The sequence below is a fragment of the Chiloscyllium plagiosum genome, chromosome 2 (assembly GCF_004010195.1).
Source record: "Chiloscyllium plagiosum isolate BGI_BamShark_2017 chromosome 2, ASM401019v2, whole genome shotgun sequence".
Classification (NCBI taxonomy): Eukaryota; Metazoa; Chordata; class Chondrichthyes; order Orectolobiformes; family Hemiscylliidae; genus Chiloscyllium; species Chiloscyllium plagiosum.
The window spans coordinates 146,220,170-146,241,681 of record NC_057711.1 but is presented as its reverse complement, the minus strand read 5'-3'; the positions used below and the strand labels follow the sequence as shown (position 1 = coordinate 146,241,681).

The window sequence follows — 21,512 nt, the reverse complement described above, 5'->3', positions numbered from 1 at the left end:
TATTATTTTAATCTGAGAGCACGCAATTATTTTGAAGTTAAAAATCACACAACTCCAGGTTATAGTCCAACAGGTTTATTTGGAAGTACAAGCTTTTGGAGCACTGCTCCTTTGTCAGGTAGCTAGTGAAGGAGCGGCACTCCAAAAGCTAGTGCTTCCAAATAAACCTGTTGGACTCTAACCCGGTGTTGTGTGATTTTTAACTTTGTCCACCCCAGTCAAACACCGGCACGTCCACATCACAATTTATTTGAAAGGCACTTGAACCCAACCCTATTTATCTAATGATCTCAGCAGATTAGTGGAAAGCCATACATGGATAACTCTCAAGATTGAAGGTATCCTACATGTAACACTGCAATCAAAGAGCAAATGAAAGCTGACAATGTACTTATAATAAACACAACCAACCAGTCATGTGACTTGAGCCTGCTGGTATGTCTTGACCTCAACATCTTTGAGGAAGCAAAAGGAGTTCAACCAGTCTCGCAATAATAAGTTGTCCAGGAATAAACCATTGCTGACTAACTGGTCAAGGGATAACATAGAAAATTTCTCTAGGCTTCCTAGACCATCTGGCAGAACCCAGAAAGAAAAAAGGTGTTGGCAATAGGTTCTACGTTATCATGAGAGTATTGTTATGTACTGTCAACAGGGAGGAAATTGTGACTATAAGAGTGGTATAGCTAAGTTTGCCAGAAATAGCAAATATTGAGAACAAGAGTGAGCAATGCGACTCACTTGACCTCATTGAGGAACCTTTAACTGAAGTTGTTCAGATGGCAAAACAATCTGGTGAAGAAATTGATATAGCAGATTTAGCTTTGTTGCCAGATGAAGACCCGGCTGTAACACAAGAGCAGCTAGTTAGTCCTTTATTTTTCATAGAATCCCAACAGTGGAGAAAGAGGCCATTGGCCATAGAGTCTAACCGACCTTCCAAACAGCATCCCAGCCCCCACCCTATCTTTGTAACCCTGCACTTCCCATGGCTAACCCACCAAGCTGGCACATTCCTGGACACAAGGGGGGAAATTAGAACGGTCCATCCACCTGATCTGCACATCTTTGGACTATGGGAGGAAACTGGAGCTCCCAGCAGAAACCCACACAGTCACAGTGAGAACCATGAAAACTCCACACAGTCAGTCACCCAAGGCTGGAATTGAATCCGGCTCTCTAGGACTGTGAGGCAGCAGTGCTAACCACTGAGCCACTGTGCCACCCTTTTCGAAGAAGAATTATCAATACTAGGAAGCAGTAATCCTTTAGTACCATGACTGAGGATATAATAATGTCCAATTCAGCAGGAAGGCATGCTCAAAGGACCATCAAAGATAACTAACATACTCAACAGTTGAAGTGAACCGCTTATATATTTCAGCAGTGATTTATCAGCAGATTGAGAATAAAGGTTTGCGTGAACTCTATGTAAGTCAGGCAAACATCCACAGATTCAGGAAATGGTAAAAAAAAAAGAAATTGCTTGGTCTACAATTTCAAGATGTTGCAAGAAATGTTTCACGATGCAACCGTCCTCAACGATGACCTTTCATGGGATTAAAAGGTGTCCAGGTGATGTGATAGGGCAGCAGTATGAGTTTTCAGGGAAGAATTTTTCTGAGAAGGGAATTCAACAGTAAAAGAATCCTCCAGATAGGGTAACGGAAGAAGGAGCAGAAGCAGCAACCTCCATGAATGACACTCAAGAGATAAAATATCCTCCACTGGAAAAATGATACAGAGAAGGTCAGAAGCAACTTGCTCAAATCAAAGTCTGATCTTCTAATTACAAAGTGAATGCTAAAATTCACTTTGTAATTCTAAAAGCTTTTCAATCAATCTGTTTATGTGAAATTAGGTCTTGGGAGACATGTAATATTGATAATTGTAAAAGTAGTAAAATTCATGAACTTACTTTAGCTATTGTGAACACCGATTTTTTTGGGGGGAAGATATCCTTGGTTCCTAATTGTCTTAGTAATTACGTTTAATTAGTCAAAGTACCTTGTACCTATTGGTATCATTCAATAAGCCTCACCTGTTAAAGACTCTTGTTAAGACTCACTAGAGATTCATCCTTGACCACTGTTAGCCAAACAGGCCCTGAGAACCAATATGGAGTATTGGTTGAAATGCACTTTTGGCACAGTGGTAATGACCCTACCTCTGGGCTAATAGGGTTGGGTTCAAGTGCTACCTGCCTTGGAGGTGTGTCAAAACATATATGAAGAAGTTGGTTAAAATTACCTTATAGTGTTGGTCGAGGAAGCACAGTGTCATTGTGATGATATAACTATACTAGCAATCTGGATGCCCAGGATAACACAGTATTTAAATTCCACCACAGCAACTAGTACAACTTAAATTAAACTAATGAAAGTATGGTACTGGCCTCTATAAGATGACAAAAGGGGTGCTTGTGGTGGAGTGGTAGTGTCCCTATTTCTGAGCCATGAGACCTGGGTTCAAGTTCTATCTGTTCCAGAGTTGTGCATAAGTTTATTTAAAATACCTAGAATATAGGCTTTAATCTTTATTCATAGTATACTTTATTCATTAAAAAATCTATTTGTATATGTATACACAGTCACAAATGCAGTTCAGTTCTGTACAGTTGCGTATCAAGTAAAGAATCAAAATACTGGACTTTGACTCTATCCAAAAAATTAAAGACCTCTCTTATACGTACAATACCAATATTTACATATATTTGAGTCACTAGAAGGGTCCAATAACTGAACGGACCCCCATTTATCTTCAGCAGGAAGACTTCAGACAGTGGGGCCTTTCCCCACTGTGCCTTGGCGGCAGCTGCCCCAAGCTTTAGTGCGTTCCTCAACACACAGTCCTGGACCTTGAAATGTAACAGACTGCAACACTTGGTTGAGGTCAACTCCTTGTTCTGGAAGACCAATACATTTCGGGCAGACCAAATAGGATCTTTCATTGAGTCGATCGTCCTCCAGGTGCAATTGAAGTTTGTGTCAGTGTGTGTCCCAGGGAACAAACCATAGAGCACAGAGTCCCATGTCACGGAGCTGTTCCGGACCTCAACAAAAACCACTGCATCTTTCTCCAGACTTATCTTGCCAAGGCACATTCCACCAGGAGGTGTGTGATAGTCTCAACGTCACCTTGCTTGAAGGGCCATGTGCAGTGGCGCAGACCAACTGCGTGTACATAAAGGGTCTCACAGGTGTGCCCTTCTCACCACAAGCTGAGTGATGTCTTGGTGCTTGTTGGAAAGTTCTGGTGATGAGGCATTCTGCCAAATGACTTTGACAGTCTGTTCAGGGAACAATCGACAGGAACCACCTTTCCTTTTCCCACAGGGTGTCAAGGACACTACATGCTGACCACGTGCTGATGGACTTATGATCAAAGGTGTTTCTCTTTGTAAATCTTTCTATGAGGGACAGGTGATACAGAATGGTCCAACTACTTGGAGCATTCTGTGACAATGAGGCTAGTCCCATCCTTCACAACACTGAGAACTGGTAGAATCTCAGTACGTAGTGACACTTGGTGACATCAAAGGTCGACACAAAGCTTGATGCAGTCACATACAAAGACTGCCAATGAGGATGAGGTTGGGTTCTTTTCCCTGGCTTATTTATAGTTTTGTATATGGAGTCCCTGCAGACATGGTCCATCTTAGACCTCCAGATGAGGTGGGAGATGTCTTGGGTGACTGAAACAGCACAAATTTAGGGGCTGGGCCAGACCTGTACCATGTACAACAACAAAGAGAGTGCCTCACACCTGATGAACAAGTTTTTACCCACAATGGAGAGAGAGAGAGCGAGAGAGAGAAGTCTTCCAAAAAAACAGTTTTGGGTTCACCTTGAGCAATGCAGTCCTGCCACGATTTTATGCATGTTCCAACCCCTCCGAACCATATTCACAGCACTTTCCGGTAATCCATCCTAATGGTGAAGGAATAAAGGATCAATCAACCCAGTTCACAAAGTACATAGCCTTGCTCTTGCCTCGATTTGCCTTGGCTTCTGAGGCCATTTCAAACTGGTCACAGATGTTCATGAGTCTACGCACTGACAGTGGATCCGAGCAGAATGTGTTGATGTTGACCATTTACAGGGAGGCTTTTGTCTGCAGGCCTCTGCTGCCTGGAATAGTCATCCCTCTCAGGGCTCACTTCCTTCCTGATGGACTCAGCAAAGGGCTCTATACAACACACAAAAAAGGCAGGAGAGAGTGGGCAGCCCTGCCTGACTCCAGATCTCATTCCCACCTGTTGATTGACACTGCAGTAATGATGTTAGTGTAGAGCAGTTGGATTCAATTTCAGATTCCCTCCCACAAAGCCCATTTTGGAGACCACATACCACATGTAGGTGTGCAATATCCTGTCAAAGGCCTTCTCCTGGTCCAGACTGATGAGACAGCATCCACCCCACTATCTTGCATATAGACAATCATATCCCTGAGGAACACAATGCTCTTGTAGATTGTCTTGTCCAGTAGAGCACAGTTTTGGTTGGAATGAATCCCCAATCCCAGAGCAGACCTGACTCAGTTGGCAATGATCTTAGACAGGATTTTGTGGTCTGCATTCAGCAGTGATATTGGTGGCTAATTTCTAATTTCTTCCCTCTTCCACTTCCGCTTATAGATGAGGGGCATGATACCTTTCCTCATGGATTTGCACACGCTACCTGACAGAAGTATTTTGTCCTACACCTCTAGCAGGTCCTGGCTAATCAAGTCCCACAGAGCCGAATACAACTTGGCCAGTAAGCCATCGCTTCAGGGAGTTTTATTCTTTTCCTAAGGATCGAGGCCCTTCGTCAGGTCATCCAGAGATAACAGCTGGTTCAGCCTCTCGCACATGCTGTCGTCTAAGACCTCCATGATAGAGGACAGGAATGACTGGGAGGCCACGGCTGTCTGTGGGCTTCAAGTCATATGGTCTGGCATAAAAGGATTTGCCGATCTTCAGGATCAAAATGTATGGTGCTAGAAAAGCACAGCCGGTCAGGCAGCATCTGAGGAGCAAGAGAGTCGATGAAGAGCTTTCCTGATGAAAAGCTTACGCTTGAAACGTTGATTGTTCTGCTCCTCGGATGTTGCCTGACCGGCTGTGCTTTTCCAGCACCACACTCTCAACTCTGATCTCCAGCATCTGCAATCCTCACTTTCTCCTGATCCTCAGGCTGTCAGATTGAGATTACGTTTCCGAGCCATCCTCTTCCTTCAGGCTGCTGAGCACAGAGCTCTCCTTGTGCACCTTTTGGAAGGAGAAACACTGGCATGTTTCATCTTTCTCTATTGTGCGGATCCTGGACCAGAAGATTATCCAAGAAAGAGAATAAGACTTGCTGGCTGTTCACCTCCTGGAGATCCTCTGTCACGTCCATCTCCATTGTCTGCAGCAGGAGTGGGTTCTGCCTGGTTTTCTGGAGTTTGACAGTTTTCCCTGCCTCTCTCTCGCCTCCTGAACACCTTTTGAGTCGAGGTAGTGAGCATCTTGTGACACAGTAGTGATGTCGTTACCTCTGCGCCAGAAAGCCAGATTTCAAGTCCTGTTTATGCTGGAGGTATGTCATTCACATATGTTATTCAAAAATAATTAAAGTATTGACAGCAGCAGTCTATTATTAATTGACAAACAACAGATTCGATGTTTGAGCAGTAGGTGAAAGCTACTTGATTGGTTCTGAAGTGCTTTGTCTTGAATAAGGTCAGGGAATTGCATATGAATACTGTAAATCTTGATTTTTCATATTTGCACATTTCCTGAGTTTCCCCAGGTCTGTATTTAATTAATAGTCTTTCATATGGAACCTCCTAAGATTATGAAAGATGTAATATAAATGCAAACTTTCTTTCTTCATACATTTTATATTTCCACACACCATTCAAAATTCACACCAGAGATTACGCTTTAAAGAACTCAGTTCCACTTCATGAGATGAAATAAAGTTATGTTCTGGATCCAGTCCTGGATTTTAATGTTACTGTCGCTTTGTCACGCAACATTTGAACTTTCTCTCTCATTAATTGATTTGCTCTGACTCATACTAAAAGGAGCAATACGGCATACTTATATAAATGAGAAGTCAGTGTTGTTTTATGACCATACACTCTTGTAATTGGGCACGATGCAGCCGGTTTGCCTGTTTGTAATGTTACTGTCTTTCCGGTGGGTTACCGGTGAAAATGTGTTGATCTGGCCTTCAGAAGGCAGTCACTGGATTAATTTAAAACCTGTCATTGAAGAGCTGATCGAGAAGGGTCATAACGTAACTGTGACTGTGCATGCGTCCACAGTTTACATCAACTACTCTGAGCCCTCGTCCATAATGTTTGAAGTATTTGATGTACCGTTTACCCGTGACAGATACAAAGAATTCTTTAATGACATACTGCATTTCTGGATTTATGAAAAAGCCATTTTATCCTACGGAGATATATACAGAAGATTCACAGAAATGATCAGAACAGGAACTGAATTGAACAGACAGATTTGTGATGGAATAATAAAGAACTACAAACTGCTGCAAAGACTGAAAGAAACAAAGTTTAAAGTTCTGCTAACTGACCCTATAAATCCTTGTGGTGATCTTCTGGCTATGAAACTGGGAATTCCATTCATCTTCACTCTGAGATTCTCCCTTGCATCTTCAATGGAGAGGTTCTGTGGACAACTGCCAGCTCCTCCTTCCTATGTACCAGTTGTTATGTCTGAACTTTCTGATAAGATGACTTTTACCGAGAGATTTCAAAATATTCTTTATATGCAGTTATATTCACTGATGAACGAATGGTTTTGGCATGACTGGGATGCGTATTACAGTGAAGCTTTAGGTGAGTTTGAATATTATCTCTTACTAGAGCAAAATGTATTGAAATTTCAGTTTATTCCATGGCGTATGTGTGTGCATACACCCTCTGTCAATTGAAAGATCTCAACAAGAAGAATAATTAGAAAGGATTCGAACAATGGACTGTGCACTACAGGAACCTGCATGCCCATAGAATTGCAAGTACTTTTCACATTCTCAAGAAGTGCAAAAGGACTTTCAAACCATGAGAATAACAGTTATTATGTGGAAAAATGCTGCAGCTAATAAAAGTTCAGCTTCTATTGCTAAGAAAGCATAAAATTATGGATGATGGCACTTCAACAGCCAGTCACAATGGGCCAGGAATGCTAAAGCATCTTGGACAGTATAAAGATTATGTTTTGCCACTTTTAGCTTAAAAAGTGGATGGCTGGCATTTACGAATCAGCGTCAGTGCTTGTGCAGTAGTGATGGCAGAAATCAATCAGGATTCTTACTTTCAAAGGTTATATAGTGGCATTGTAGGATAGAACATGCCAAAAGACTGAATATTGGTATCCTCAACACTGTCAGCATTTCAATTTCAAACTCCTGATCAATGGGCCACTACAGCTCCATTACATAGGCATGATTGGTCACCAAACTCCCTCGGTCCGTGCACTTCGTTCTGCGCACGCGCCAGTCACACGGTCCCTCGCCTGCACTGGAATTCTTGATGAAGGGCTTTTGCCCGAAACATCGATTTTGCTGAATCTCCTCGGATGCTGCCTGAACTGCTGTGCTCTTCCAGCACCATTGATCCAGAATCTGGTTTCCAGCATCTGCAGTCATTGTTTTTACCTGGAATTCTTAGTCATTCGGCGCGTGCGCAATGGTAGCGCTGATCTTTATGCTGTCTGGCGCATGCGCATTGTCGGAGCCGGTTTTCGTGCCATCCTGCACATGCACCGGTGTCAGCTCCTAAGGAAAAACAAGGACTGCAAGATGCTGGAAACCAGAGTCCAGATTAGAGTGGTGCTGTAAAAGCACAGCAGGTCAGGCAGCATCCGAGGAGCAGGAAAATCGACGTTTCGGGCAAAAGCCCTTCATCAGCAAAAGCCCTTCATCCTTTATTCCTGATGAAGGGCTTTTGCCCGAAACGTCAATTTTCCTGCTCCTCAGATGCTGCCTGACCTGCTGTGCTTTTCCAGCACCACTCTAATCTAGACTCCGGTGTCAGCTACTGACAGACCAGCGTTCTGTGAGAGGCACTGTACAGACAGCAGCTTTCTTACATCCTTTAAAATGTACTCGACAAATTTAATTTCATTTCTTTTGTTTCTATGATTTCATCCGTCATTCAGGCTGTGGGTTATACTTTATGTTAGACTTTTGGGTGATTTTTGAGTGAGCATGAGTGATATTTTTTACTCATCTGCCCTTAACCCCGCTTTTCCCATCGGCCCCATTATTTCTATTAAGCGAGGTTTTGCTGGAACGCAACTATGGCGTTACAGGAGCATTACCTGTATGCTCATTCTGTGTCCTCTGCCAGCAATCCTGCCAGTTGGAATGGTTTCTTCCTATTTATGGTATCACAATCGTTCAGTATTTTTAACATTTCTGTTGAATTTCCCATTAACCTTCACTGCCTTAAGGAGAAAAATCTCAACTTGTACTTTAATTTACGTGTGGTCTAAAGACTTGAACAATTCAAATCATACAACAATGAATTGTTTTCTGATTTTGTTTTGCAATTGGAGGAAATTGGGATCAGGGATGAGTTTGTCTGTTGTATGTCTCTTTCTTCTGGACCTAATTGCTGAGGAATTGAAACATGCTGTCATAAATTTCTCTGGAATCTGAATACATTATCCTGAAATCTTTTTTTTAAGAATGCATAGAATAGAAGCTGTCTTGTACAGGGATTTTACCAAAGTTAGGTAAATGATTAAAGAAAAATCTGGCTTGGAAGATTTTCTAACTCTTAATGTCAATGCTTAATGTAATATACAGGAATACTTTTTTTCTTCATTATTTAGATAGGAAAAGTCTAGAGCACTCCTTGCAATCAAATTGTCCGTGTGATTTGTTGTTCTGAAATGGAAGGATTTGTGTTTCATGAATGCTGAAGACCCCTACCATTCTCCTACTCCATCATAATTCCACGTGCGAGGCTTATGTTAGGATTTATTGCAAGGGAACAAGACAGTGGTCAGACTAAGCTATTTTCTTCTTTACACACGCTCAGTCTGTACGCAGTGATGTTAAGATTAAGCAAATCCAAATAAACTTCAGGGGCACTGTGTTTCAGAATCTGCGTAGTGGGTTTCCGGTTTGTAATTCTACTGTGCATGTGGGAGCCCCCGTGTCTGGTGAATGCTCGCACTTTTATTATTCGGAATTGTATGGAAGCAACACACTGTAAGATGGAAGTGTGGAGGAGTCTTTCTAGGCAGACTGTGTTCTATGATAATCAGGCTTTCCGTGTAACAGAAAGTTTTGTTATGTCCTGATCTTTGTAAGATTTTGCAATCAGACGAAGTGAAGCAAATGAAGACGTATAACAGCGCAGCACTGGTAAATGAACAGGAAATGGAGTTACGGGAAATGGTTGTTGCTTAAGCTGGAGAAGTTTTTGAAATGGATCCTTGCTGTGTCATGTCTGGCAGCTGGTGAAGTTTAAAAGGGGTGCAGAGGTAGAGTCCCTACCCAAGACTGTGAGGCGCGGTTCAAATCCCGTCAGCTCCAGATGTGTGTAATAACATCTCTGAACAGTTTGATTAGAAAAATAGGTTAAATAAGTTCCACATTCTTGGAGCCATCAAAGGATTCTGTTCTGTACACTTTTCAATGTCATGACATTTTCCCTAAAGAACACCCCCCCCCCCCCTTCTAAAACCACTGTGGTTGAGAAGAGTTTTAATGTTATACAGAGTTTTGAAATATAAAGACTTATTTCTATTGTTTTGGATGATGAGTTCTGAGTGTGATAAAGAACGAGCAATTGAAAATAATCACTGAGAATAAAGTGAATGTTTAATAGAGATTCCTGTATGCGAAGAATTGTTGAAGCAGTAATGCTTTGCTGTAGAATGTAGTCAAGGTAGACAAGCAGGAGGCTAGAAGAACACAGCAAGCCAGGCAGCATCAGGAGGTGGAGAGGTCAATGTTTCAGGTCCTGAAGAAGGGGCAAATCCAAAATGTTGATTTTTCCACTGCCTGGCTTGCTGTGTTCTTCTAGCCTCCCGCTTGTCTACCTTGGATTCCAGCATCTGCAGTTTCTTTTGTCTCTACTAAAATATAGTCAAGGCAGATAAGATTGTAACATGCATTTAAAGAAAAATTGCCAAGTATTTGGAGTCGGGAATGAATCAAGACTAAGAGGAAATAGGTCAGATTGGTTAATGGCAAAATGTGCAGTAGTGATGGCAGAAATCAATCAGGATTCTTGCTTTCAAAGGTTATGTAGTGACCTTGTAGGATAGAACAAAACATGCCAGAAGATTGTATTTTGGTACCTTCAACACTGTCAGCATTTCAATTTCAAACTCATGTGGTCAGTGGACCACTACAGCCTATTTACATAGGTACGATTGGTCACCAAGCTCCCTCGGTTCATGCATTTCGTTCTGCGTGCACACCAATGTCCTCCAGCGAAATCTCTGCACTGTCCCAAAGATGCACCGGGATTCTTGGATGTCCGGCGCGTGTGCAATGGTCACGCCAATCTTTGTGCTGACAAGTGCATGCGCTATTTCAGAGTTGCTTGCCATGCCACTCCGCGCATGCACCAGTGTCAACTTCTGATATACAGAGAGCAGCTTTCTTACATCTTCTTAAATATACTCTGTGTAATTTTGTTTCTTTAAGAAGTATGATTTCATCCTTCATTCAGGCTGTTATACTTTACGTTAGACTTTGGGTGATTTTTGAGTGAGCATGAGTGATATTTTTTACTGATCTGCCCTTAACCCCTCTTTTCCCATCAGCCCCATTATTTCTATTAAGCGATTTTCTAATAAGCGAGGTTTTGCTGGAACACAACTATGGAGAATTACCGGTATGCTCATTCTGTGTCCTCTGCCAGCAATCCTGCCAGTTGGAATGGTTTCTTCCTATTTATGGTATCACAATCGTTCAGTATTTTGAACATTTCTGTTGAATTTCCCATTAATTTTCACTGCCTTAAGGAGAAAAATCTCAACTTCTATTTAATTTAGGTTTGGTCTAAAGACTTTAACAATTCTAATTATGCTTGTTTTCTGATTTTCTTTTACACCTTGATGGAATTGGGATCGGGGATGAGCTTGTCTGTTGTTTGTCTCTTTCTTCTGGATCTAATTGTCAAGGAATTGAATCATGCTGTCATAAATTTTCCTGGAATCTGAATAAATCTTACTGAAATCTTTTTTAAGAATGCATATAATAGAAACTATGGGGATTTTATCAAAGTTAATTAAATGATTCGAGAAAAATGTGGCTTGGAAGATTTTCTAACTCTTAATGTCAATGCTTAATGTAATATACAGGAATAATTTTCTTCATTATTTAGATAGGAGAAGTCTAGAGTACTCCTTACAATCAAATTGTACATCTGAATTGGTGTTCTGAAATAGAAGGATTTGTGTTTCATGAATGCAGAAGACCCCTACCATTCTCCCACTCCATTAGAATTCCACTTGCAAGACTTGTGTTTGGATTTATTGCAATGGAGCAAGACAGTGGACAGACTAAGTTATTTTCTCTACAGACCCTCAGTCTGTACTTAGAGATGTTAAGATTATTGACATCATCTCCCCCAACCCCGCCAAACCCAGCAGGCTGGCTGCTCTATCGGGAAGGTTATCAGTGTTCTCGTCTGCAGGGAATAAAGTTAATAACACCAGTCATTTTAAACTTCCCAAAGACCACTTGGTGGTTTCAATTGGTTCGCTGCAACAGCTTAACTCCTGTGGTAGAAAGGTGGCAGGTGACTTCCAACAGCAACCCATTCGATTATCTTCCACCACTTTTTCAATGCCTCTCAATTGGGGAAGATTTTCCTCCCCAATAGAGTCCAATAGCTGCCATTTTTGAGACAGCAATGTGCAAAATACCGAACTGCATTGAGATATGAAGAACAAAATAGTTGAAATGATTTAATCTCACTGTAGACATTGTTACTGATAATGAGTCTCTGGAAAATAATTCCAGTATTACACACTTAATTGTTATAACGTTCTGTTTGTTCTTCTTCTGTTTTTAAAGGTAAACCAACAACATTCTGCGAAACAATGGGCAAGGCTGAAATCTGGCTGATTCGGACATATTGGGATTTTGAATTTCCCCGCCCCCTTCTTCCCAACTTTGTATTTGTTGGAGGGCTTCATTGTCATCCAGCAAAACCCCTGTCTCAGGTAAGACCGAGGAAACAATAGAATCTACTGTTTACAATCAGACCAATAGCAACAAATTAAAGGATGCAAAACAATGTGATGATTTCATAAGGTGCAGTTGGATACTGATTACCCAGCATTTTGTCAAGAACATGTAACTTCATCCAGTTATGGTATAACCAGAGTACATTACGCACATTATTTAGGAAACACACATTTTAGAAAGGCAATGTCTTCATCGCGGGCTTTCCTTTCTCTTGAATCGGAAATGTAGATGCCTATTGGCCATTTTATTTGGGTAAACTCAGCTTCTGCGTTTCCTAAGGGATGCAGTCATTCTGTGCACAAGCCAATGGCAGTGAATCTTTCTTTATTTACACTAACTCTAGCAGGTTTGGCATATTTGACAAGAACAAAAATGCTGGCTGTGCAACTGGAAACGCCAGCAGTAGGCAAGAATTTTCCTGACTGTGTTCCAAAAATCCAAAGCAGACGCAAACCCTGTGAACAAGTCAGCAGAGTCATTCTGCATAATGAGGGAAGCTTCACTTGAAGCAGACTTTGCCTTTCCGGGAGTGACTTGTTCAGCCATCTTAAGAAGTGCAGTGATAGTCTTATCTAACACAGTAAAGTTCTGAGGCAGCTCCCCATTATCTCTCTGATGGGTGGATGACAATCAATCCTTTGTTGAGAAGAGCATTTGGGAATAACTTTTTAATATGTCTGAGTTCCGACTGTCTAGTTCTAGGCTCATTTTTGTATAATTCTTTTATTACTTGAGGATACCTGAAAGCATTTCACAATTAAGTATTTTTGAAGTGAACATATAGCTAGCTTTCACTTTTGAGGTCCTATATGGTCTTCAGTTCAACTTGAATTTAATTAACAGTCCACTCTATTTGCTAAAAGGTGCCCTCTTCTACCATTCTAATTTTTGCAGCACATACTATGGTTGAGTATATATTATAGATAAATTATCTCACATTCATCTGCCCCACACTCCAAACTTTCAAACATGACTTGGATTTGATACTGCTGAAAATGTGTTGCTGGAACAGCGCAGCAGGTCAGACAGCATCCAGGGAACAGGAGAATCGACGTTTCGGGCATAAGCCCTTCTTCAGGAAATTCTCCAGCATCTGCAGACCTCACTTTCTCCTCTTGGATTTGATACTGTCCAGTATTGATGTTTAGCCATGATTCCTTGATTTTGCCATCAATACTGTTCCAACGTTCTATGGAATCTGCTTTTACTATAAAATGAGATGTAAGTGATCCAACATGTCTTTCAAAACTTGAACCACTATGTTCTGATTCTAAGCAAAGAGTAAACATTTTGTGTTGTATATTTTCATCCTTGGAATGTAACGATACCCATCAAGGCCATTTACTCCCTTTGTACTCTCTCTCTGAACTCAATGAAAGGAAGATGTTTAGCAAAAAGAAGGATACTTTGTAGTAACTCAGTTTATGTCACAAGCGATTCTATACCATCAATACATTAGCCATTGTATCACTTGTATTATTCATTCTTCATGTAATCTTTTCACTTTTGGATATTTTGTCTGATGTGCCCATCTTGAAATTAAAATATTGCTATGAATAAGATGTGAACTAAAATACCTTGATATGTTTTATTCCAAGGAATGTTACATAAGAATGGTACACTTAATTTCATTTGCACTCTGTGCACTTTGTGAAAGTAAACCACTGAATTATCACACGTGTTAATTTCTGGGTCAAGTGACTGGGTCCCAGATGTTACAGTCAGTGCAACTTTTAAAAAAAACATTTTTAAGAATTAAAAATTATAAGACACAGGAAACAATACTTAATAGAATGTCAGCAGTGTACAGATTATAAAAGGCTTAGTAGTAGAATTAGCACGTTGACACGTTGAGGGAAGATATGGTAATGTGTTTAACTCACTGCTACGTATCTAGAAATGGTCTTTGTCCAATCTGTATTTTAATGAGAAATCAGAAATGTGATCCTAGTAATTCCTTGTCTGTTTTTTCTCTCCCACCTGTCTTGTGCTCTTTGAACATTAAAATAGCAGAATCCTGTTTAAAAAATGGCCATTTTCAATATAATTTGATAACCAATGCAAACACCAGGCTCAATTAATTAGATAAAATGGCCTGAATCTTTGCTCCCACATTGGGTAGACAGAGTCAGTCCACCTCAGAAGAAACTGCCTGAAATGGTTGAGCTTTCATTCTGCATGTGGTAATGCATCTGGAATCAGGTCCACTGTTCACAGAAATAGTATGGAATTCTGCATGAGTAGTGGGCTGTTTAAAAGGCCCACATTGGTGTTCTGGGACTTTATTCCAGTTATAGTAAAGTCAGTCAAGTCCTCATCCCTTATTCCCTCACACACATCCTGTGCTCCATTCACACCCACTCATGACCCCCACTTTCCATGGCAACCTTAGTCCACACCCATGGTCCTTTATTGCCCTATACCAAATTAATTTGAACTCCTGTCAATTAATTCCCTTAGATCACCCAGTATCCACCACAAGTAGGCCTCAGGAACCACATTAAAATGAAAAATAAAGTATATATTATCATCTTCACTCTTAAAAAGAATTCATTGATAAAGGTTCTTTCAATATATTCAGATTCCTTGAATTTCAAAGAAAAAACTTGTATCCATGGCCTAACATGAAAGACAATTTCATATCCATTTGGAACAGTTAATCAAACCTAATGTGAAAGCAACAACCCCAACCCCCATGTGATACTGATCGGTTGTGGAGGCAGTCTAGGAGTACTAATACTTTAATAATCACCATGAGGCCTATGGGAGGAAACAGCTACAGAAATTGTAAACATTTATTTTTGTATGTAGGTTTGCTCGCTGAGCTGGAAGGTTCGCTTTCAAACGTTTCACACCATTCTAGGTAACATCTTCAGTGAGCCTCCGAATGAAGCACTGGTGATTTAGCCCACTTTTTATATATATGTTTTAGTTTCCTTGGGTTGGTGATGTCATTTCCTGTGGTGACATCATTTCCTATAGCGGTGTCACCTCCTGTTTTTTTTCTCAGGAGGTGGTAAACGGGATCCAAATCAATGTGTTTGTTCATAGAGTCCACTGGAATTTATTTTTTATCACTGCAGCCTTTTTTAACTCAAAATTTAAAAATGAGAGGATTTGAAGACTTGACAGGTTGTTCCTAACACAGTTCTTGTATACTTTTTATGTTTATTCTTAACAATACCAAAGAAGTACCTGATCTCAGCTGGTCTCTGGCACCATTTTGGTTCATTCACAAATCTTTTCCATCTCCATGAAAATTTGGGGCCTAATCCCTTTTTGCTTCACAGGAATTGGAAGAATTTGTTCAGAGTTCGGGAGAGCACGGCATTGTGATCTTTTCGCTGGGCTCGTTGGTTAAGAACCTTACGGCTGAGAAAGCTAACATAATTGCTGAAGCACTGGGAGAAATTCCACAAAAGGTTGGCTCGCTTTACAAACTCTGTACGTGCATTTACATGTGGTTTTGCCACTTTCAGTATATTGCATTTTCCTTTATGAGAAAGGTAATGTTTTGCTTGACACGCATCTACAGTATGTGCTCTATAAGACAACAAGACAAAGGAACAGGACAAGTGTTGGTATTTGTGATTCTTCCTCAGCTCCACTTTCAAAACTTGTCAAGCTCAAGGCATGCACTTCCAGACAACAAGGGCAAATGTTGCAGGTCTAATTGTTCAGTTATAGCTATCGTTTTAATTGAACATTGTTGTCTGCTCCATAGATACCAGTATTTTCTTTTGTGGGGGGGGGGGGGGGTGTTGGTGGTGTAGGCTTGAACCTGAGTTAACATGCTATAGGCAAGAGGGTTCTCGTGGTGACCCAGAACTGCATGAGCTTCTTTTGTTTCTTGTTAAACTTGTCCACATTGTGACTGTAATGACAGTGAATGATGGTTAGCTGCTAACACCCAGCTTTTGTTTCCAACCCTAATTCTGAAATTTTCTGGATTGAGCTTCTGGCCTGTGGCTCCATGGCAATGTTTCACTCTTTTCTGTAATTCATTCTTTTGTAGAAATGTTTTAATTATGAAATAAACAAAGAACTGCAGATGTTGGAGAACTGAACATACTGTAGAAAAGGACATGGAAGATATAGAATGTAGGGAAATAGATGGTGATATCTTGAAAAATGTCCATATTATAGAGGAGGAAGTGCTGGATGTCTTGAATCGCATAAAGGTGGATAAATCTCCAGGACCTGATTGGATGTATCCTAGAACTCTTTAGGAAGCTAGGCAAGTGATTGCTGGGCCGCTTGCTGAGATATTTGTATCATCGATAGTCACAGGTGAGGTGCCGCAAGACTGGAGGTTGGCTAATGTGGTGCCACTGTTCATGAAGGGTGGTAAGGACAAGCCAGGGAACTATAGACCAGTGAGCCTGACGTCGGTAGTGGGCAAGTTGTTGGAGGGAAAGGCAAGGACTGATTAGGGATAGTCAGCATGGCTTTGTGCATGGGAAATCATGTCTCACAAACTTGATTGAGTTTTTTGAAGAAGTAACAAGGAGGATTGATGAGGGCAGAGCAGTAGATGAGGAGTTCAGTAAGGTGTTTGATAAGGTTCCCCATGGGAGATTGGTTAGCGAAGTTAGATCTCACGGAATACAGGGAGAACTAGCCATTTGGATACAGAATTGGCTCAAAAGTAGAAGACAGAGGGTAGTGTTGGAGGGTTGTTTTTCAGACTGGAGGCATGTGACCAGTGGAATACCACAAGGATAGGTGCTGGGTCCACTACTTTTCGTCATTTATATAAATGATTTGGATGTGAGCATAAGAGGTATAGTTAGTAAGTTTGTGGATGACACCAAAATTGGAGGTGTAGTGGACAGCGAAGAAGGTTACCTCAGATTACAACAGGATCTTGATCAGATGGGCCAATGGGCTGAAAAGTGGCAGATGGAGTTTAATTCAGATAAATGCGAAGTGCTGCATTTTGGGAAAACAAATCTTAGCAGGACTTAATACACTTAATGGTAAGGTCCTAGAGAGTGTTGCTGAACAAAGAGACCTTGAAGTGCAGGTTCATAGCTCCTTGAAAGTGGAGTCGCAGGTAGATAGGATAGTGAAGAAGGCGGTTAGTATGCTTTCCTTTATTGGTCAGAGTATTGAGTACAGGAGTTGGGAGGTCATTCTGCGGCTGTACAGGACAATGGTTAGGCCACTGTTGGAACATTGCGTGCAATTCTGGTCTCCTTCCTATCGGAAAGATATTATGAAACTTGAAAGGGTTCAGAAAAGATTTACAAGGATATTGCCAGGGTTGGAGGATTTGAGCTATAGGGAGAGGCTGAACAAGCTGGAGCTGTTTTCCCTGGAGCGTCGGAGGCTGAGGGGTGATCTTAATGAGGTTTACAAAATCATGATGCGCATGGATAGGATAAATAAACAAAGTATTTTCCCTGGGGTGGAGGAATCCAGAACTAGAGGGCAGAGGTTTAGGGTGAGAGGGGAAAGATATAACAGAGACCTAAGGGGCAACTTTTCACGCAGAGGGTGTTACGTGTATGGAATGAGCTTCCAGAGGAAGTGGTGGATGCTAATACAATTGCAACATTTAAAAGGCATTTGGAAGGGTAAAGGAATAGGTTTAGAGGGATATGGGCCAAGTGCTGGCAGGTGGGACTAGATTGGGTTGGGATATCTGGTCAGCATGTACGGGTTGGACCGAAGGGTCTGTTTCCGTGCTATACATCTCTATGAATCTATGACTCCAACTGAAACAAAAACAGAAATTGATGGCGAAACTCAGCAGGTCTGGCAGCATCTATGGGGAGAGAAAGCAGAATTAGTGTTTCAAGATTATCAAGCATTAGCAAGGCTTTTGTAATAGCTGAAGCCAAGAGAGTGTCCTTTAGCCAATGTAAGTTTAGTACTCAGATGAAAACCAACCAATTTGAGTTGGTATTACAAGTTATTACACATGGATTCCAACTATTTGCAACAAACCTGGTCAGCATGGATGAGTTGAACTGAAGGATCTGTTTGCGTGCTGTATGACTCTGAAGCACCATTTCTAAGAATTGTTATCCATTGTCTAAAAGCCTCCTTCACATGGTTATAATTTGAAACGTTAATTCTGAGCGAAATGAATAAAGTAACAATCAGCATTCATTTTTACTAATTCAGTTAATAGCTTAAATTCTTTTCACCAATTTTCATTGTTTTCAAACCAGGCTTTTTGCCTGGCTTCATTGTCATTGTGAATATCTAGTCAGAGGGTCATACAGTCATAGAGGTATTTAGCACGGAAACAGACCCTTCAGTCCAACTCGTCCATGCCGATCAGATAGCCTAAATCTAGTCCCATTTGCTAGCAGTTGACTCATATCCCTCTAAACCTTTCCTATTCATATACCCATCCAGATGCCTTTTAAATGTTGTAATTGTACCAGCCTCCACCACTTCCTTTGGCAGCTTATTCCATACACGCACAACCCTTTGTGTGAAAAAGTTACCCCTTAGATCCCTTTAAATCTTTCCCCTCTCACCTTACACCTATACCTTCTCATATTGGACTCTCCCACTGCTGGGAAAAGACTTCGTCTATTTGCCTTATCCATGCCTCTCATGATTTTATAAATCTCTGTAAGGTCACCCCCTCAGCCCCCAACACTCCAGTGAAATGCCCCAACCTTGGCAACATCCTTGTAAATCTTTTCTGAAAACTTTCAAGATTCACAACATGCTTCCTATAGCAGGGAGACCAGAACTGAAAGCAATGTTGCACTAGTGGCCTAACCAATGTCCTGTACAGTTGCAACATGACCTCCCAACTCCTATACTCAAAGCACTGACCAATGAAGGCAAGCATACCAAACGCTGCCTTCATTATCCTATCCACCTGTAACTCCACTTTCAAGGAACTATGAATCTACACTCCAAGGTTTCTTTGTTCAGCAGTACTCCCCAGGACCTTACCATTAAGTGTATAAGCCTTGATCTTATCAAAGGGGATTGATTATTTAAAAGAATGGGCAGTGTTAAGTCACTCAACATTCCAGGGTAATCACTAGGTCACACACCTCCCAATATTCTTGCCTGGTTATCAGTGCAGTTACAGATATTGTTTGTTTCAGCATTCAGCTTAACCTAAAAGTAAGCATTTAATATCACTTGTAGTTTAGTTTGTAGCTTTCACGAGAAGCTGGCATCAGATGTAACAGTATAACAATTGAGTAATAGTAACTACATAGATACGAAGGAGGTGCTGGCCAGAGTTGATTGGAAGGGGACCCTCGCAGGAATGACAGTGGAGCAGCAGAAGTTTATGAGGATAATTTGGGAGGCACAGTGGAAATTCATCCCAAGAAAGAAGAAATGTACAAAGAGAAGACGAGGTAACCATGGCTGACAAGGGAAGTTAGGAACAGCAGAAGAGCAAAAGAGAAAGTTTACAGTGTGCTGAAGATTAGTGGGAAGTCAGAGGATTGGGACACCTTCAAAAACCAGCAGAGGAAACTACAAAATCAGCAATGGTGGGGAGAAGATGAAATATGAGGGTAAGTTACCTAGTAATATAAAAGAAGATTGCAAGAATTTTTTAGATCCTATGAAAGGTAAAAGAGAGGCAAGAATGGACATTGGACCATTGAAAAATGAGACTGGAGAAGTAGTAGTGGTGAACAAAAAAATGGCGAAGGAACTGAATAGGTGTTTTGCAACAGTTTTCATGGTTAAAGACACCAGCAACATACCAGAACTTCAAAAGAATCATGGGCAGAATTGAGTGCAGTGGCCATCAGTAAGGAGAAGGTGCTGGGGAAACTGCAAGTTTTGAAAGCGCATAAATCACCTAACCAAATGGTCTGCGTGCCAGAGTGCTAAAGGAGACAGCTGAGAAGATTGTGGAGTCATTGATGGTGATCTTTCAGGAGGGTCTCGGAGGGCTGGAAAATATTTAATGTAACACCCTGTTTAAGAGAGGGGGGCAGAAGACGGGAAACTGACCTTGGTCATTGGTGAGATTTTAGAATTTATTATTAGGGATGAGATTGCAGAGTACTTAGAAGTGTGTGGTAAAATAGGGCGGAGTCATAATGGCTTCATCAAGGATTGGTCATGCTTGGCAAATTTGTTAGAATTCTTTAAGGAGGTAATGAGTAAGTTAGACAAATGAGAGCCAGTAGATCTGATCTGTTTGGATTTCCAGAAGGCTTTTGACATGGTGCTGTCTAGGAAGCTGCTAAATAAGATAAGAGTCGAAGATGTTAGGACAAGGTACTATCATGGATAGAGGATTGGCTGATGGGCAGAAAGCAGAGATTTGGAATATAGAGGTCATTTTCAGGATGGCAGCCAGTAACTAGCAGAATTGCACGGGGATCTGTGTTGGAACCAGAATTATTCACCTTATACATTAATGATCTGGACGAAGGAACTGAGGGCATTTTTGCTAAGTTTACAGATGACAAAAAGATAGGTAGAGGAGCAGTTAGTGTTGAGGAAACAGGGAGGCTGCCGAAGGACATGGACAGGCTAGGAGAGCGGGCAAAGAAGTAGCAGTTGGAATATAATATGTGAAAGTGTGAGGTTATGCACTTTGAAATGAAGATTAGAGGCATGGACTGTTTTTGAAACTGGTTATGGTTTTGGAAATCTGAAGCACAAAGGGTCAGACTGCCCTCGGGGTAAATAGGGAAGGGCAATAAATCCTGGCCTATTCAGCGATGCCCAAATCCAGAATGAATAAGAAAGACTTGGGAGTCCTAGTTCACGATTCTCTTCAGGTTCACATTGAGGTACAGTTGATAAAGTGTGGAGCTGGAAAAAGCACAGCAGATCAAGCAGCATCAGAGGAGCAGTGGAGTCGACGTTTCAGGTCAGAATCTTACATCAGAACTCAGGAGGGGGGAAGGGGGCTGAGAAATAAATAGGAGGAGGGGACTGGGGCTGACACTGGGGGTGGGATGGGGATAGATGGATGCAGGTGGGAGGTGATTGTGATTAGTCAGTGGGAAGGGTGCCACCCGTTTTAACGCCCTCTCCCACTCCTCCGATGACATGTCCATCCTGGGCCTCCACCACCGTCAAAATAAGGCCACATGCAAACTGGAGGAAGAACACCTCATATTACACCTCCTCAGCTTACAATCATACGGCCTTAACTTAGAATTCACCAGCTTCCAAATCTTCCCACCTCCACCTCATCCCAAGTCCAGCCCTCCCTCTCTGCCCCACCCCCTTGACTTGACTTTAACTGTCCATCGTCCTTCCCACCTATCCACTCCACTCTTCCCACTGACCAATCACCTCCTCCCTGCATCCACCTATCCCCATCCCACCCTCCCGCCCCGC

General features: G+C 41.5%; 1 protein-coding gene across 8 annotated transcripts in view; it reads left to right on the top strand.

Annotated features, from left to right (window-relative positions):
- ugt2a5 (UDP glucuronosyltransferase 2 family, polypeptide A5) overlaps positions 1 to 21,512 on the top strand; it is a 106,712-nt gene that overhangs the window by 66,203 nt on the left and 18,997 nt on the right. For 5 of the 8 annotated variants that reach the window (XM_043720775.1, XM_043720751.1, XM_043720785.1 and 2 more), the window contains exons 2-3: positions 12,039 to 12,187; positions 15,503 to 15,634. In XM_043720775.1, coding sequence (XP_043576710.1) covers positions 12,039 to 12,187; positions 15,503 to 15,634 — 281 coding nt within the window. Of the gene's footprint in view, positions 1 to 5,544; positions 5,562 to 6,204; positions 6,832 to 9,236; positions 9,369 to 12,038; positions 12,188 to 15,502; positions 15,635 to 21,512 lie in introns of those variants that run through there. The other 3 variants (XM_043720806.1, XM_043720799.1, XM_043720793.1) reach the window with 3 other exon arrangements.